General features: G+C 38.5%; 1 protein-coding gene across 1 annotated transcript in view; it reads right to left on the bottom strand.

Annotated features, from left to right (window-relative positions):
• LOC136866120 (centrosomal protein of 135 kDa) overlaps positions 1 to 12370 on the bottom strand; it is a 670869-nt gene extending 658499 nt beyond the window's left edge. Inside the window, exons 1-2 of the mRNA XM_067142807.2 lie at positions 12176 to 12370; positions 11607 to 11820 (exon numbers count right to left, since the gene is read on the bottom strand). Of these exons, the coding sequence (XP_066998908.2) occupies positions 11607 to 11792 (186 nt within the window). The 5' untranslated portion in view covers positions 11793 to 11820; positions 12176 to 12370. The remainder of the gene's footprint in view (positions 1 to 11606; positions 11821 to 12175) is intronic.
• Positions 12371 to 20238: the final 7868 nt, after the last annotated feature.

Below are 20238 nucleotides of genomic sequence, written 5' to 3' on the forward strand. Positions count from 1 at the left end.
ATCTATGTATGCACATTTTGTTCTTTTTCTTTCTTTCTGTTATCAAACTAAGTTAATGGACTTTACCCTGTGCAATTACATGGAACAGTTAACTCTATTGCAAACTGTTGCTCCAACCATCACAGAACACAATGTACAGTCCAAACATAAATGAAAAAGATTCCACTTCTGGAGCAGGACATGGTTCTGAGGTTCACTCGACCCATCTATCCTTGCCAACAGTGTATACCGTATTTTACTGCAAAATCATCACCACCACATAACTGTTGCATAGTTTATTTTCAACACAAAAATCAGATTTTAAATTTCATTGCATAATTATTGCATGTTCAAATCTGTCAAACAAGCTGCTTAAAAGGTAAACAGAACTGCAATGTAAATTGCTTATTTATATACGTATATGGCTTATGGGCAGTTTAGCAACCCAGTCCCGTTTGCGAAATGTCGCAGAACGTATAAGTAAGGAAATAAATAAATGATACCTGTATAAGTACGAAGCATGGCTTATCGGTACTTTGACATCATGAACACGAGACAATGTACAATTCATTTACCAATGTCATATGAGTTCTCATTTGAAATACGTAAGGCTGTACATAATCGCTTTTCGGCAACTTCACCAGGAAATACTGGCAATGCACACACTTGATTTCTTGTACGGCTTTCGAAGCCTTGCAACCAGAGGTGCACGGATATTAAAATGTGCAGGCAAATGACAATAAAATGATTCACTGAGAATCCAATTCATGAAAAAACAGAGTGAATATTAGTTCTTATGAATGACAAACATCGAAATGAATACTTTGCCATGCAATCAGCCACCTGTGACCATGGGCCACATTCTTGTGGTCTGCTATAATACATAATCGAACGTTCCAGTATTGGGAAATTTACGAGTAGGTACACCCCTGCTTGCAACCCTTGTACTTCATCTCAAGTGGGCCTCTCCATGTTCTGGGGGTATGTAGATTTTCCCCCGTTTCATGATTATTAGGTACTCCATGGAAGTATCGACTGCTCTGGAATGTACAGATGTATGTGTTTGTGAGTGACGTGACTACTGTACACATGTGTGCGCGAGAATTTGTTTTTGGTGTGTTCATAGAAATATTTTGTTTTTGAATACAGTAATACTGGACACAAGAGAGGAGACAGCAAAGTGAAAGGATGAAGAACTATTGAAAGACAAGAAAAGAAGGATTAAGATGAATGCACAGGGTTACTTTCCGTGGTCCTTAGATGGCCAAACAGAAGAAGAAGAAGAAGAATACTGAACAGTTACAGACAGTAATTTACATAGCAGCATATTAATGCGTGAAGCACTTATTTGTGATTGTAGGCAATTCTTCTTGCTTCTGAATTTGGCCAACTGTGGACCGCGTGAAACTGAATGCTTTCTGGCCAGTCTTTTCTTTCTCTTCCCAGAACTTCTTCATTCGTTCACTCCTTATTTTTCTCTGCTCCTCAGATATTACAAATTTGGGCCTGTTCTTCCACTGCTCTTCATGGAATTTGTGGTCGTCTACTTGAGTTCTGAACTTCTTTCTGTTGAGGATCAATTGTGGTGTTATTTTAATTTCTTCTGCACCCTTCTTAACCTCCTCTACCCATTTCATTGTCTTCCTCAATCCAATTATATATTTAAATATTCTTTTAGTCAGGCGATTGTCATTCATTCTTCTGAGATGTCCGTAAAATTTCAGTCTTCGTTTTCGCGTTGTGTCTGTGATCTTTTTGGAATACTTGTAGAGATCCTCATTTCTCCTTTTCCTCCATGTCCCATCCGTCGTTTTCTGAGATCCAAAAATTTTCTTCAGAATTTTCCTTTCCTTCTTCTTGATTTCTTTCAGTTCCCCTTCTTTATTTGAGACTAGCTGATGTACCCGTGCTTCGCTACGGGATTCTCAGAAAGACTGACTTTGAGGTTTTCCTAACTGAAATTCCATAGGTCATTACAAAAACGTAAGTATGAATGTAGCGATTAAAAGCAATGCTATCATATAAAATACTCGATCAAAGGGAAAGCCGAACGTTTTATCACTTTTAACAAACAGTGCTGCGGTTAGATTGCGGTGCCAATCTAATAGTCCAAACTTCCAGAGCTGGGATGACCAGGCCGCAGATTGCCATGAACACTCATCTGCCATTATTCCGCTAAATATGCACACTGTTCATTCCAATCAGTGCCTCAGAGTAGGGATTGAATAGCCCGAATGCTATGATGATCCAGTGTGTTACGTACCAGTAGTATCAGAAAATTTATAAACCAGGGGAATGGCATGCTAAAGAAGAAAATTATCTAACTTCCCAGCTACTTCCCATCAATAGGCTATTCAGGCAGGCTGTTACACTCTGTACGACTGGGCGAGTTGACCATGTGGTTAGCGGTGTGCAGCTGTGAGCTTGCATCCGAGAGATAGTGAATTCGAACCCCATTGTCGGCAGCGCTGAAGATGGTATTCCGTGGTTTCCCACTTTCACACCAGTCAAATGCTGGGCCTGTACCTTAATTAAGGCCTAGGCACTCCTAGCCCTATCCCATCGTCGCCATAAAACCTATCTATGTCGGTGCGATGTAAATCAAATAAAAAATACTCTGTACGCAGCAGTAATCCTATCTACCGGAGATGAGGGGCAACAGAAGACACAAAGCACATCACGACAAACAATGGTCAATGTAATGTTATTGTTGATCAATGTTATGAGCTTTCTATATTGTAGGACTTCACATTTAGTTTTCTTTCGACTCTGTGATTTGTAAAATATTTTATGCCGTAAACTGTAGTTTCTTATTCTCCGACTCTTTAAAATACGACCACTAATAACATAAATAGTTGAGAATTCAATTTTAGGCCTTCCCCTAAACTACCATTTCACTCAGCGTGAGTAAAATGATTTATAGCCTAGATTGTAGAGGCTCATCCCCCGACTTCACATACCGATTTTCATTAAATTCTCTTCAACCGTTTTCTCGTGATGCGTGTACATACATACATACAGACAGACAGACAGAAATTACGGAAAAGTAAAAAGTGCATTTTCTTGTTACTATGGACATGACCGATACAGAAATACCATTATTTTCAGATGCTGAGCAATGTACAGACAAAACTCTTATTTTATATATATAGATAGAAGATAAGGCATTCTGAACTGCACAGCCCCTCTGGTTTTACAACAACGTTGTAGTGTTTAATTTTGGCTTTGTAGGATATTGCCCATTTATTGTACCTGTTCTGTGTCAGTCTGTAGGCCAGTTCCAATTTTTTCTAGCTCTTTCCTTGTTTGCCTCCTTGTCTAGTCCATTGGGTTGGATCAGTTCTCCCAAAAACTTTTCCACTCTTCTAACCTTTCCGCATTTCACTTCCATGCTTTTCTCTCCCTGATGTCGGTACTCCATGTACTTCGTCTTTTCGTAGGAGACTTTGAGACCAGTTTTCTTCGCAATGTCATGAAGAAGCTCCAGCATCCTTTGAGCATCCTCTCTGTTTTGAGTTAAGAGAGCAAGATCATCAGCAAAAGCCAGACATTTAATTTTCAAGTTTTGTCCCTTGCGCCCAAGATGAATTCCCTGTATGCCTTCTACTTTCAGAGAGTTTTCCCAGGTTCTTATGACTTTCTCCAATACAATGTTAAACAGGATGGGTGATAATCCATCTCCCTGTCTGACTCCTGTCTTTATTTGAAATGGATCAGAGATTTCTCCAGCGAATTTAATTTTTGAGATGGTGTCTGTCAGGGTTTGTTTTATTATTTATCTCGTTTTCCTGTCGATTCCAAACTCTTCTAGGACATTAAATAATGTCTGTCTATCAACTGAGTCATATGCTTTTTGGAAATTGATGAAGATTACCACTATGTTCTGGCCCCTTAATGCTCTAGTCCTTAGAATACCCTTGAGGTTGAATATACAAAATTTAAAAAAACTATTTTGCGGGCTTCAAGCTATACGTAATTATTTTTGTTGAACAGCACAGAAACAGAGCTGCGGAAAGAATATTTTCATTGACTGAAACATTGTTGCATGACTGGTGGAAATTAAAAGACAAGCTAAAAAACAAAACTATTCTAGACGTGCGTTTAGAGGTCCTAAAACAGGGAAGTTTCTGAAAATTGATGAATAAGTGTTTGTGTTCGTCAGTGAAATAGTATGTAACAATGGCTTCTGTGTATCGTATGACATGTTACAAACGAAGGTACGGGAGGTAGCGTGCAAACACATGCCCATAACTCAGTTTAAGGTGAAAATGTGGGTGGGTTATGAGGAGCATGCAACGACACAATCTGTCAGTGCGAAGGAGAACAACACTATGTCAAAGGTTGCCTATTGATTACATTGACAAAATTGTATATTTTCACTGATTTGTCTTTTGTTTGCACCTGGACACTTCATACATACTTTCTCAAATCAGTAATATTGATCAGGTTCCAGTTTTCTTTTATATGCCTCACAACAGCACTATTGCACTAAAAGGATCACAGAATGTATTTATGAGAAACTGCAGTAGTGAGAAATTACAATGCACGGCAATGCCTGTCATTACAGCTGATGAAAGACAGTTGCCGCCTTACATAGTTTTCAAGAGAAAAAGTATGCCGAAGCAAATACAGTTTCCCCGTGGAATTCATGTCCGAGTGCAACCAAAGGATTGGATGGATTTAGAACTCATGCTGGACTGGGTTAAAAGTGTGTGGGATAGAAGACCCTATGCACTAGAGAAACAGCTGGCTCTGCTTGTTTTAGAATACTTTCCAAGGTCACCTCGTGAACAAAGTGAAACAACTTCTTAATGAAAATAAGACAAGATCCACAAGGAGTGGATGATAAGCGGCGATCAGCAATTGATGCCCACTGGAAATATTAAGTGACCATCCCTCAACTTGTTATGCTCGTGGACAATGAAGAGTTGGGACCTTATACCACCTGAACTAGTCTCCAAGAGGACTAAAAGGACTGGGATTTCGCACACACTAGACAGATCCGATGATGACCACAGTGTGGCAGATAGACAAAGCAGCTAATATTGGTACGAGCAGCGGCAAGGACGGCACATCACATAACAAAACCAGCAATACACACACACACAAGATTTGGAGTAAATTGTTTACCAAGTCCGTATTTTCACAACAAAGTCATAATATTTTGCCGTGGTATTCATGTACGAGTGCAACCAAAGGACTGGATGCTCATGCTGGACCGGGTTAAAATTGTGTGGGATAGAAGACCTGATATTTTAGCTTTAATGCTCAAATCAATGACAATTAACTTAAGTTTATTTTTATTTTCAGATTGGAGAAACGTTCACCGAACTGTTGCAAATAAATTATGAAATTATGATTTGGACTATTTTAATTATTTTGATGTACATACGCATGCATTATGTGCACCTTAAACTTGTATGAAATTATTTTTTTGAGTAATACAAATACTGGTATTAAAAAGTCTTCACGTAATGGTCGCACCATACCATTTTTTGAAATTTTTGGTACAAAAGAGCAACGATTATGTAGTGATATAAGGTATATCATATTTTCTTTGTTTCGAGAAAGTTGTTCTTTCTGAAGGCTTATTATTAGACAGTCATAATATGAAATTTCATATTCTAAACCATGGGAACAAGGATTTTTATGATTTGCAGTGTGTAGAATTCAATTCATACAAAAATATTCATGCTTCATAAGAAATCGGAGCTCCGTTAATCCGAACCCTGCCAGTATGAAAATCTGGATGATTCAGACCCAAAAATTTGTGAAAATTCTCAAAGAAACTTTAGACTAAAATATCTTCTTGTTTTTTCAATAATTAGCCTTACGTCACACCAATAGAGATAAGTCTTATGCATACGAATGAGAAAGTCTTGGAATGAAGTAAACTGGCTGGCCAACAACAGGACCAGATAGAAGTGTTTCACAGAAGCCCTATGCTCCAAGAGGAGCAAAAGGAATTAAGTTAAAGTCAACTTAGCACTAAAAGAACGAGCGAGAGAGAGAGAAAGAGAGAAATCCTGTCGGAACAGATAAGGGACGCGGGGAGATCAGAGACCTCGAGCAAGTTTATACGGACAAGAAATTGAGAGTTAAAAGAGTAGTAGAAAATAAAATAAAGTGCTCGGACAAATTCACTCAGAAACTGGAGGAAGGCAGCAAAGGCAAATTGAAACTACTGTTCAGAGAGGTAAAAAAACAAAAGGAATGAAGTCAAAACCATCAAAGCAACTGAAGATCCCAATGGAAACCTAGCCAGAAAAGAAGAGGACATCAGAGAGGTTCTGAGGTATTATTTTGATCACCTACTGAACAGGTCAGAAGCAGATCATAGAACAAAAGAACCAGCTGTTGAAACCTACACAGAGGAATTACCTGAGCAGAAACAGAAGCAGCTTAAGATGCCACAAGGGCAACCAGGAATCGATGTAGTCAACACAGACATGATTAAAGCAGCAGGAGTCCATGGTTCATAATGGCTACATAGGGTGCTCAATGCAGCATGGTAGGATGACAAGATGCCTGCTGATTGGGGTGGGGGTATCATTATCCCCTGTTTGAGAAAGGAAATCACCTATAATATGGGCTTAAAATTCTCAAGAATATCTTAGAGTGCAGACTGAGAGCAGCAGGAATACATAGCATGCAGTTGGCTACACTGAATACTAGGAGAAATATCAAGAATTAAAATATCAGACTATTGCAATTATTTATGAAAGAAAGTAGGAGGAAGTGTGACAACTATAGACGGATTACCCAGCTATCACACTGCCTTAAGGTAATGGAAATTATCATACAGAAGAGACTAAGATCAATAACAGAACACCCCTTTGAAGAAAAACATGGTTTCAGATGCCACAGTGAGACAATCTTTACAATTAGACAGATAAGGGGAAAATACTGGGAAAGAGGGGAAAACCTAGGCTAATTTTTGTGGTTTTGGACTTAGAAAGAGCTTAAGATAGTTTGCCAAGAGGTAAAATATGAGAAAGCCTAGACAACCCAACTGGTTCCAAAATCTCCAATTTGGGAGATAAAAATGTTGTACAAAGGTTGTGAAACCAGCATGCGAGTGGAAAATGGCAGATTTCTATAGAAAACTTTCCTGCCTTGTCAATACTTTACATATTTTATTACTCTGAATTACCGTACATGTTTCGAGAGCTAACTACTCTCTTCTTCAGTGGTGCCAAAACATCAATAATCTTTGGACTTGGTACAATGGTACAAATATACTTATCAACAGAACAATTATATATAAATCTTGAAAATTTCTTTGCGTTTCAACTTTCACTTACTTACTACAGGTAGGTCTATGTCATTTATTACAGACTTTAAAATAGAAATTTTCAAATCATAAATGAATAAAATTTATTACATTAGTCACTATATGCTAAAATTTGAAATCTGCTCTGCTCTTGGAACTTACGTCCTTATTTACATCTAAAACAGAAATAAAACATTTCTTTGTGTCTAAATTTACCTTTACTTTGTCATTTAATAAAACGAAATAGAATAATTTTAAATTTGTAAAATAAATAAATAACACCTAGTCACTATGTTGAACTTTAAATATTTTCTGCTCTCTTATTAAAAATTTCTCCTTTCCTTAAGTCTGCTATATTTCTGAGACCTCTCATATAAATCCGAATTTCCTCCTCTTAATCCTGACCGACCATGCTAGCCATTTTAACTGTCCAATTCAGTTTCAACTACAGTAAATTTATCCACAAATTCAAATGACATAACACTGGTCTGAACCAAACAATATATCCTCGCTTGCTGTCAATGACCTTACAGGGCGAGCTGCTATTATGCTGCCGGTTATGTAATGACCTTGCTAGCCCTTTTAACCATCAAATTCTTTAGTTTCAGCTGGTTACCAAATTTATCCACAAACTAAATATTATTACACTAGTCTGAATCAACAAACATGTTCTTGCTCTTTGCTTGCTGTCAATGACCTTGAGGCATGCTGCTACTTGTTGCTATGCTGCCGGTACCAATAGTAAGTAAGTAAAAATCGAAACACGAAGAAATATTTTAGCAATTTCAAGATTTATATATACCGGTAATTGTTCTGTTGATAAGTATATTTGTACCAATGTACTAAGTCCAAAGATTATTGATGTTCTGGCACCGCTGAAGAAGAGAGTAGTTAGCTCTCGAAACATATACGGTAATTAAGTATAATAAAATATGTAAAGTACTGACAAGGCGGGAAAGTGTTCTACAGAAATCTGAATATAAGTCAATACGGACAGGATTAACCAACATGGTGAAAATAATCAATTCTGGAAAATGGCAGATCGAAATGGTTTTGATCAAAGAGAGGAGTACAAACACCAACTACTCTTCATCACACTCACAGATATTATCATAAAAAATTAAAGCAGTGGATGCTGATGTATATGTTATATTATTCGTGTTTAATATTTCATTATGTGAAAAAATACTGAGGTAAGTTATTTATATGGTTATGCCATAATTAATTTCTGGCCTCATGATGTAAATTTATGGCTTGTAATAATGAAGTAAGGCATTCCTTGTATTTATATATTAAAACTCTCTACACATGTGATAAGAGTAAGATATCCATTTTCTGAGACATGCAACTCAGATTATACGTTGTACCTACGGGTGGTGGTGATCCTGGGTTAAATCATAGGCAAGAATACACTGGGAAGTACAACCAAGTGCTAGTGCACTCAAATGAAAACTAGTTAGGAAAAGAAGAAGACTATGGAACAAAAATTGACACAATGAAGTTATGAGTCATGCTTTGTTTTGGTTTTTCTATGTTGTTAGGAAAAGGTGGTTTTGCATGGAATGGAGATAACTGAAGCTGAAGTTGAAAATGTGAAAAAAAAGGAAAGTGTGCTTGGATATATAAACCTGGGAAGTGCTATTCAGACGACTCATTATTTTCAGATGATGATTCTTATACTGTTCCATTCACTATGACTGTTGACAGTGTGTCGTGCTGTCAGTCATATACCGTACGTTAAGTTTGTGAAGAAGAGTTTTACTGTGCCAGTAGGTATGAATTGTTATAAGATAGTCATGTTGCTATTGTTATTCAACAATTACAATGCTTATCAGGCATGGGAAGGTGACACCCACAACTACACAGGAGAGGATGGGGATATGCATGCTAGCATACCATGACACGAGTTACATGCCTTCACAAGGAGATTGACCCAAGGACAAACTCCAGAGTTTTAGGACATGTGGCTCAAAACCAGAAAAGGAAGCAGTGACCTACTAGAGTGAGTAACCACCCATTTCAAAGGTGGGCAGTAAATGGAAAATTCTAAGGGGAAAAGTAATTCATGCCACAAATCATATGAATTCTCAATTGTAAAAAATGTTTATACTACATGCTTTTTTTTGGTAAGACAGAAAATACAGTTAAACAGTTAATAAATTAAAGTTAATTAAAATTAATTAAAGTCATTTATGTTAGCCTGACTATGCTCCTACTATTTTCTGTTGTTTGCAGGAGGTATTAGATAAGGCTCAGTCAACAGGATACAAGTGTTCCAGTCATTGTGTACACCAACCAAGACAGAATCTTTTATGCTCTACTGTAAATTATATAAATGCATATTACTATTAATATTCTAAATTGAGAAATCCTATGGTGGCCTCTGGTGCATTTACCTGCACTTTTGACAACAATATTAACTAGAAATACAAAATAATGTGTCCACAAGATCCAACTTCTTCTACCAAGTGCAGAATCTAGTTTGGTACAAGGTGAGCATTAACCTACGAGCATCGCTCAAACCTCAGTTGCTTTCATATTGTTGAAGTCAAGGATGAGATCGCAACAGGTTAATGAAAGCAACAAACTTGTTCTAGCCCATACCAGAAGACATAGTGCACTGCAAACCCTAGGTCTCAAAAGCAAGGGCAGTCCCATATCCTAACATTGTACAAATTATGAGGCTAGATCTACCAGTATTGTCAATACTATGCTAAAAAAGACAACACCCTGCACTGCAATGTAAAATTAAAACTAGCGAATGAACCTTCACTTAACTACCATCAATCTACAGCACACCAGTGGGTCATAAATTTTCCTGAAATATTTAATGTGTCCAAAAATCTATTACAGTACCAAAGTTCTCCCACATTCATACATTCTGAAATGTCATCAAACTGCGTCAGAATTCTCTTCTGTAACCTTCAGTACAGAAGTAATGAAACAGCCTTAAACTTTTGGCACTTTTGTTCAATTCATGTGATAATGAAACTGGATTAGCAAATAATGATCAATGTTTTCTTTCTACCATCCTTCATAACGTATCTCGTATTGAACAGAATAGAGAACAGAAATGCATGAAGTACATTTTATTACCATTGCACTGTAACTTATAGCCGGCCCCGCGGTGTAGGGGTAGCGTGCCTGCCTCTTACCCGGAGGTCCCAGGTTCGATTCCCGGCCAGGCCAGGGATTTTTACCTGGACCTGAAGGCTGGCTCGAGGTCCACTCAGCCTATGTGATTAGAATTGAGAAGCTATCTGACGGTGAGATAGCGGCCCCGGTCTAGAAAGCCAAGAATAACGGCCGAGAGGATTCGTCATGCTGACCACACGACACCTCGTAATATGCAGGCCTACAGGCTGAGCCGCGGTTGCTTGGTAGGCCAAGGCCCTTCAAGGACTGTAGTGCCATGGGGTTTGGTTTGTATTGTAACTTATATGTGCCACACGTGTAACACAGCAGATGTCCAGTGCTATATTAGTGATAATATATAGTCCTAATAATGAAAGAAGCATTCTGACACTTTATGCAGGGAGGGTCTGTTTACTGCCTGCCTGGACAGAAAAGAGTAGGGGTACAATTGTCATGGAAATGTGGGCGGACCCACTGCAGTCGGCATGAAGCTGTTCCTCTGTCCGCCTGAAGTTGAAGTTGCCAAACCTTTCACTTCACAGATCTTTTCGCATGCTACAAGAGGATACAGGCAGTCTGAATGAACACAAGAACAAGGATAAAGGAATGTAGGAATGTGGCAACACCACACAACAAAACTGCAGTGATAGCTGTCATAACGCCTCTTTCACTATTACGACTATAGTATTTATTGTTGAATAATTTGTGGACAGTCTGTAAGCACTACACCCCAATATGGTCCATGCCCAAATTAAATTGAGACAGCAAAGTCACACAGCAAACCATGCCATCAGCCAGAAGAAATGCAGATGAATATGACACTTCTCAAACATACTTTGAATTCAAGTAACTCACTAAACTATTCAACATAGCATGCTCCTAAGAGATACTACCCTGAACATTATGTAGCCCTATGTATGACTACATACATTGCAACGTACTGTAAAAAAAAAAGAACAGCAGGGCTGGGTAGCTGAGATGGTGGAAATGAACTAAATTTGGTGAGTTTGATGCCAGCCCAGTCTGGTGGTAATTGAAGGTGCTCAAATATGCCAGCCTTGTGTCGGTAGATTTACTGGCACTTTTAAGAACTCCTGCGGCATCTCCAAAAGTAGTTCATGGGGCGTAAAACCAATGGCGACGCTTCATCAGGCGGACTGAAGATAACATAATTATTACTAAAAAATTATGAAGAATTTTAATATTGAGAGTTCCTTACCTTGAAATTGTCTTGAGCTAATTCCTTATAATGCCGTAAACTTTCTGTTGTATGTAACAAATCAGATACTAATCTCTCTACTAATGGCAGAGCATCAATAGGGAGGATGTTTCTGTAGCCCAGCTCGTCCAACTGTTTGCGGAGGGCTTTGTACCGCTTTTGAACCACTCCTTCTTCATACTCCATTCTATATTCTAATAGTTCTCAGCGTAGCCTGAATAAGAAACTTACACACATGATGGTGAAGATTTAAAAAGAGAAAAGCATGTCACAATCATAGCTCAAAAGATCAAGTACTGGTGGAGCCATGTAAAATGATTTGAATTTGTGATTTTAAAATCTATTATTCATTCTGATAAACACTAATTTGCTAATCTTCATCCGAGTATGCCTAAATGAAATCTACAAAGGAGTTTGCAAACGTCCCATGTTCAATAAGCAGTATAGAATTGCATAACGTAAGAAGTTTCACAAAATCTATTGATAAATAAAAAAATTTCATTTCAAAAAATATTATTTTAATTAATTCTTGATAAATAATATACATTATATGAAATTTGAAAACGTACATAACCTCAACACACCTACAAAACAACACTGACAGTTCGATACTTTTCATACAGACCTACTTCGTTGAAAATTTACACTCTAGTTATCTAATGTCAAATGATAGGAATGAACTAAATGGGCAATATAACGATAAATGAATCAAGCACAAACGTGTCACTGTCATTGTACTAAATGTCACATTTCCCGCCTTTCCACCAAACATCACTACATCATACTAAAACAAAAATAAAATCAACTAGAACAAAACAGGGATGAGCTGCGACTTTAAGCAGATGTGCCAACCGTTGGCCAATCCATTCCCTACTTAATTCTGTGTACGCAGCACAGATCTTTAACCAAGCTGGGTAGATTTACATTTTTATTCTGTCAACAGCAATACATATTCATCAGTTTTGCCAGGTGTAGGGTCAAAATCCCTAAAGTAGGGTATTTCGTGTCTTGCAGGGATTGAGGAGAGTGGGGGGGGGGTCTACTTTTATTATTATTAGAAAAGCGCACGAATGTGCATTACAAAGATCATTGACCGTTTTAGTCTTTGCTATAGTCGCATAGAGATTTGTTGTTGTTTTTACATCTTGTGATGTGATACATGTCACAGAACTGATCACACAGAGAACATTCACATTTTTCATTTGGGTCGTGATAAGACATATTTTTACATATTTTATGGTGGTACCCGTGTACTGCTAGTTTTATTATCACATGTCTTAGCTTCTGGTTGGCGTTCGTCCAATTTCGATCCAACATGGCATCTGTGCTGTAGAACTCTAGCGGAATTTCTTCTCTCTTCTTCCGCCTCTCCGCTAGGTGTGCTTCTACATTCATTGTGGATGGCAGTGGTAGTTTAATCCTCAGTTCTTCAATAAGAAAGGGTTCCCGTGCTAGTTCGTATGTTAGGCGGGAACGCGTGTATTTTGAAATGCCCATTATGGTCTTTAGGAATTTTGCCTTAACTCCTTCTATGGTGGCCAGGTCTCTCTTTGTTAGTCTTTCCCATATCAAGTGGATTCCATAGGTGAGTATTGGTAGGATCGTTGTGTCAAATAGGCGCATAGCTGTTTTTAAGGATAACTGCTGTAGATTGTTGATGTCGTACATGGCTTTCATGGCTGCAATTGCTTTGTCTTTTATGTGTAGTCTGAACGTCCCAGTAGTCTGTAAGGTTATTCCCAGGTATTTGAATGAGTTTACTATTTCCACTTTGCCGTCTTCGTATTCTATGTTGTCGTTTGCTGCGTTTCGTCCGCCTTTCCGAAAGACCATCTGTTGAGTTTTTTTCCAGTTTATTTTCAGGCTGTTATTTCCTGCCCATTCAGCCAGCGCTAAGAAAGCGTGTTGGAGCTCTTCCTTCTTTGTTGACCCTAGGACCATGTCGTCTGCATATATGTAGATCACTGCATCCTTTGCTCTTTCTCTGATTGCTTTTGTTACGTCCGCGGTGGCAATATTGAATAGTATGGGGCTGAGTGGGTCACCTTGCAGCACTCCATTAGTTTGGGTGATTTCCTTTGTTTTATGGGTCGCATCATCTATGGTGATCTGGTTGTATGCCAGAATATTTCTTATTAGAGCTGTAAGGGGAGTATTTCCAGCCATAGTTTGGAGTTTTGACATTAGTATATTCCTGTCTATTATGTCGAAGGCTTTTGTATAGTCTATGAAGACTGCATAAAATTTTCCTTTGTGAAGCCGTTGTGCTTCTTCTATGTCACTGAGTAGGTTTTGGATTGCATGCAGGGTTCCTCTTCCTCTTCTAAATCCAAATTGCTCTTCTGGCATTTTGGGGTCTACTTCTTCAACTATCCTGTTGGTTAGGATTCTTGTTAGCAGCTTGAAGATATTGCTTTCTAGAGCGATTCCTCTGTATGAGTTTGGGTCGCTGGTTTCACCTTTCCCTTTATAGAGGGTTATAAATGTTGATTTTCTCCATTCATCGGGAATATTTCCTAATTCTAGGCATTTATTAAACAGTTTGGACCATATTTCTGCTAGATGCTGCGCGGATTCTTTAAGGTGCTCATTATAAAACCCGTCTGGTCCAGCGGCTCTTTTGCATTTTGTAGCTTTGATAGTGTCTAACACCTCTGCTTTGGTGATGGGAGGTATCGCTTCAAGCTGGTTGTTGTATTCAATTTCGTACGCCGCCTGTTTCCTTGCATTGTTGAGAATATGAGTGAAGTGCGTTTCCCAGGTTCCTATTTCTACGTTGCTACTTCTTGATGATCTTCTGGGTCTAATGGCTACATATGGGTCTTTTATTGCTTCTTCAGCGGTTTTTTCACCTTCTTTCTCTATGTATTGATTGCGTTTTTGTGTTAGTAGGTTCTTGTAGTATTTTCGTTTTTCGCCATATATTTGTAGATCTTCTGGTTTTGACGTTATCTTGGCTTTATGCAACGCATTTAATGTGATTTTTCTTTCTGTGTAGCACTCCTTGTCGAACCACGGTTGAGCTTTTCTTGTGTTCATTTTGTGGGTTATACTTGCTTTTAGCATATTGTTGATTGTTGCTAGGGCTTTGTTTAAATCACTTTCTTTGATTGCCTCTTCTGCTTCAGTTACATTTCCTAATGCTCTCTCTAGTTCTGCCAAGTCTATCTTTCTGGATACGGTGATTTTTTCATTTGTTGTTATAACTTTCTTTGGAATCTTGAGTGAGAATTTGGTCTGTATGGGGATGTGTTTTCTCAGCGGGGTTACTGGTGAAGTCCACAATCCCTTTTGTTCTAGAATGTGTATATCGTCTCCTTTATGGAATACCAAGTCGATGGTGCTACTTCCATTGTGGGCAAAGTAAGTTTTATGTTTTGGGTCATTCACTAATTTGAAGTTTTCTTCATCAAGAAATGTGAGGACAGCTCTACATTTCATGTCGGGTTTGTCTAGTCTGCAGTTCATATCTCCTGCTAGTATGATATTTTCTTCTGTGTTTGGAATTTTCCTGAAGGAAAGCGTTAGGAGCTCCATTATTTCTTCTATGTCTGTGTTCGGGCTTATATAAATGCCTATTACAGTGAACTTGATTGTTTTTGCAATTATTAGATTTTCTTCTGTATGTAGGGTCTTCATGGGTCCTATCCATGGTTTGTAGTAGATAGATACACCTCCTGATGGCCTTCCTTCTGTTGGTTTCCTTGCTAGGGAGTGGGTAGAGTAGAATCCTTGTATGTCTATATGTTTCGTGAGGAATGTTTCTGTGAGGACTAGTATGTCTGATGTTTGTAAAGCGTTTTCTGGTGCTAGTTTTAGTAGTCCGTTTAGTCCTTCTACATTCCACAGGAGCATGCTTATGGGATTATTCGAGAGATACGCCTTCGTTCCTCCTGGAGAAACGAAATCGAAATCGGCGCACAGTTATTCTTCTTGGCCAGAAGTCAGGATTAGATGTTAATTCTAGACATTCGAATGGGATTCCAACTTTATAGGCTCTGTTTTCTCCTCTTGTTGTGATCTCTTCGCAACTGATGTTTCCTCGGATTCCTTTCTTCCTCAGATAGTTTGTCACCATTTCTGTAGTCGTTTCTTGGTTCAATTTCCCAATAAATAGCCAGGCTTTCTTGTCTGCCGCTTGTAGATCATCTTCTACTGTTCCAGTGCCAATTAATATTTTAGGTGCTGGTTGGCGTTGTTGAGTGCCTTTTAATTTTAGTTGTGACTGCTGCTGTGTATTTCTTTCTTCTTCCGTATCCGCTCTTATTTGTACATTTGTGTTGTTGTCTCTTGGTTGTTGCTTATCGTTTCCTTTTTTTGGGAGTGGGGGGAATTCTTGTTTGGAATCCTTGGAGTCTTTGTTCCTATTGGTTGTTTCATTGGTTTTCATACTTTTTTGTTTGGTCACAGATGGTTCCGGTTCCCCTGTTGAGTATCGGTTGATTGCTTTCTGTACTTTTTGCTCTATGACTGCATCCAGTGTTTGTTGTATATATTCTGTCATTGATTCCACCTTGTGAGTCAGTTCTTCTATCTTTGGGTTATTTACCAGCATGCCCTCTATTTTGGACATGAGTTTCTGGAGTATGTCTTCTTTCTGTTTAATTGCTTGCAGATTTGATTTACAGGTCTTACATATCCATGTTAAGTTGCAGTTACTTTTGCACATTATGTCAAATTCTCCTTGTTTTATTCCAGCGCAGTCTTTGTGATGCCATAATTCACAGGCTCCCTCGCACTGTATTGCTTGTTCGTCCTCTTCAAATCCTTTCTTGCATGCACCGCACTTCTCTTCTCTTTGGTTTTCTGTGCGTTTATTTGGCGACATCTTTGGGCAAGTGCGCACTCTCCGTTTCTTCTAATGGTGTTTACTCTGTGAGTTTTTTAGTCGTCCGTAATCTCTTTGTCTTTGCACTTGTATAAATTGTAGTCTGCTATAGATGTTGTACACCTGATATTGGTTAGTTGACACTCGTGTTAATTTGTCTTTTTTAGGTATCTGATTCTTCTATTTGTCACTTACGGGTTGATTTATTTGGACTATAGGCGAACAACTTCTCTCGCATAAATTTATAACGTCATGGCCATCTATATACACTCCTTGATAACTGGAGAACTATCCACGAGTATTTATAAATTCCAGGATAGCCAGCGGAGTTTTATATATGAAGTTAATATCGATTGCTTCTTGGCGAATACTTCTCAGGCATTCTAGGGCGAAAATTTAAAATGGCGGGTCTAACACAAATCCTCAATAGGCAGTTTTGTTATCCGATAGGCCGTGATTTCCAATTGTAACCGTCACTGTCGATTGTTTACCATGTTCATATCAACAATGGCTCTCAACGGCTTCATGGACCACGGAACGCTATTATGTAACACTAATAAGCTGTATGGCTGGTCATTAAACAAATGTACACAAGAATTCCGAATAACTGATCGAACACTTAACTATTTGCAGTACAGTTTGCCTGTTTCTATCTCAGATACGACGCATCACCGCACACATTTCACATGACAATTTGTGAACTGTGACTTTTCCCCAGTCACTACACACAAATATTATTTCACGTGTATATAAACACAAAGCTGATTCCACCAAATATACGTCAGTAGAGTTCTCATAGAATCGCTAAATGTATTATGATATGCACACGCAGAACAATAGATAGGAAAAACACATACACGAAAGTTAATTCAAATTACAATCCACCAGATAGACGGTAACTGGAAATCGTGAAATCTTTCTATTTTTCCGTCTTCATAGACACTGAATGATATCAATATAACACCCAATTCCAATTATCTGTGCTACACCGATATTTTAAATGTATAACAAACATAAAACACATTTCCTCATACAAAACACCACACCTGACATAGCTCAGTGATGAAATTCGATGCCAGGGATTTCGAGAACAAATAAAATGTCTACAAGGTGTTAAAAATAACCGAACAGGGCCTTAAAACTCTACTTAAACGCTTGATCACGCACAATCACAACGCACAAGACACACTCAATACTCAAGCAATTCTAATGCAATATTTGTGGCTTGAGCCAATTTGATGGTCATTAAAAAGGCCAAATTATAGGGATTTTCTGATCATTTGTTAATATTTATGGTAATTTCCTAATATTTTAAAATTAATTTTAATTTTGTGTTCAGGAAACTAAATTACAGAAATCTCTATATTTGTATATGTTTACAAAATTCACAGTGTTTTCTTTCCGTGTTCTTCTTTTTGCCCACTTCCATTCTATAACAGCAGAAAGGGACTCCCCGTATTCTCTCTCCACTTCAGGCGTTTGGATTTCATTTCATCAGCATGAGCAAATAGGAAACGTGCAAGCGGTGCAAGTCACGAGCATCTAGCAAATACAGTAGAGACAACACGTCACACTTCCGGATTTAGCATTGTTAAAATGGGAGACAATTCGCAAGTGGCGCTCCTAGTGGCGCGATCTGAAAATTCGCGCTAAATTCAAATATCAATAGAAATGTATATAAGGAAATGGATAAATAAATTGTGTCTAGAAAGCAATTGTTGCTGAAATATTAACTTCAAAGTTGCTAAAGCAATTCTGGATACATGAATGAAGAATGATTTAACAAGTTATTATTTAAAGACTGAAATTAGACATATAATCAAGATGTGAAATGGACTGCTCTTGATCTTTCATTCATGCATTACTTTTTTAGCTTTAGCATACCTGCCTGAACTTTCACGGCTAGATTTGTCTTTTTTCTCTCATTTAAAAGCATTGTACATCACATTAAGACACGTGTCAATAAAAATATCGGCACATTCCTTACACACATGATTCAATGAATTTACATTTAAGAGTTGGACAATTTTCCTCTAAACTTGAAGCCTACTAACAGAAAGAAAGTTCGGTCGGTAGATGCAGAGTGGGTTGTTGTCCCATATGCTCTGTACTCTGACTGGCCAACCGAGCAGAGGACAGGAGGCCACGGCTCTACCTTGGCTCTACGCCTCTGCATTCGAGACGGGACAGGGGCACAGTGCTGCACTTCTCGCCTGGCCCCACCCGTCGGCTGTCATGAGAATGGTTTTTCTGTAGTTTTCCATTCTCCTGCACTAAAGCGAATGCCGGGACAGTTCGTAGTGTAGGCCGCGGCCGCCCACCCCCTCACCTTCTCTGCAATCTCCTTCACCGTAGCATATCCCCCGGCCTGAGAGACGGCGTAACTGTCTAAGAGGCCCGCCTCCCCCTTCAGGGGAGGAATGAAAACATTTCATAGTAGTAGTAGTAGAAGAAAGAAAATCTACAAATTTAGCCGCAAAAACATTCAAAATTTCCCTATAAGCAATACTTGCCATTACATTAGGGTAAAGCAAATTTGCATCATCATCACATTTCTTAAAACACCCACATTTTCTTCAGTGCTTGACAACGCATTATGGCATTCCAAATGGGGTAACTTGGAACAACCAGCCACACACATATGCATATGCATTTTCCTGAATTAAATCAAAACTCACAGATCACACCTACAACAACACATCGGTATTGAAGGTTAACTGCTGCACTAATACAATAAAATAAGCTTATTATATTTTAAGCCAGTTAAAATATGGGTCGCGCAGGTCAGAAGTTTAGAAAGTACTATAAATATATCTTTGGAACTAGAAGAATGTATATGCAAACACAGTATTTACTTACATTTTTTGTCACGAGGGAAACAGAAGAAAGACCGTAAATTCTTCTGCACTTCATAGTTATTGCAGCCAAACGCAGCACATATCTTTCCACTCATATTGATAGGAGATATAAAGGAATGATGCACGCTACTATTTACTTATGTCAACTTAATGCAAACGCATAAATAACCCCAAAAAATTCACAAACAAACACACGTGCTGTTATGACAGAATCAGTAACTCTCAGATCACTCCACTAGACAGAGCTCTAATCGCTGTCCCTCGATATCTCGCAGACTGTCGCGTATTGTCTCTACTGTATTTGCTTCTAGTGCTCTAGCGGACTTTTCTCAGGTACCGTGTAGCCTGGTGCTGCGAGTTGCGAATGTAAATAGTAAACATGGAGTGATCATAGAGTGGTATTATTAGCCTATTTATGATGGGTTAAATGCCCTGAATTTTATACTGTACTGTACCCAAAAGTGAATCAAATAATACCACACAAGAGCACACTGTTTAAAACGATATCATAGGTATTAAAAAACAGAAGGTTTGAAAAAAACTTGTTACGTTATTTCTTTACGTCGCGCAGACACACGTCTTATGGTGACGACGGGATAGGAAAGTGTTAGGATTGGGAAGGAAGCGATCATGGCCTTAATTAAGGTGCAGCCTCAGGATTTTCCTGGTATGAAAAAAAGATTAATCCCTAAGGGTGTTAAATGGCGGTTAAGACCCACAAACAAAAAATACCGGTACTCATTCCTCCAAAACCGTTTCAAGTTCTGCTTGAGTCATCAGTCCATAGACTGATGTGATACAGCTTCCATGCCACCCTATCCTGTGCTAACCTTTTCATTTCAACATACCGGTAAATGCTGTATCCTACATCTGCTCCAATCTGCTTGCCATATTCATGGCCTTAATTAAGGTGCAGCCTCAGGATTTTCCTGGTATGAAAAAAAGA

Source organism: Anabrus simplex, chromosome 3 (assembly GCF_040414725.1).
Source record: "Anabrus simplex isolate iqAnaSimp1 chromosome 3, ASM4041472v1, whole genome shotgun sequence".
In the NCBI taxonomy this organism is placed as follows: domain Eukaryota; kingdom Metazoa; phylum Arthropoda; class Insecta; order Orthoptera; family Tettigoniidae; genus Anabrus; species Anabrus simplex.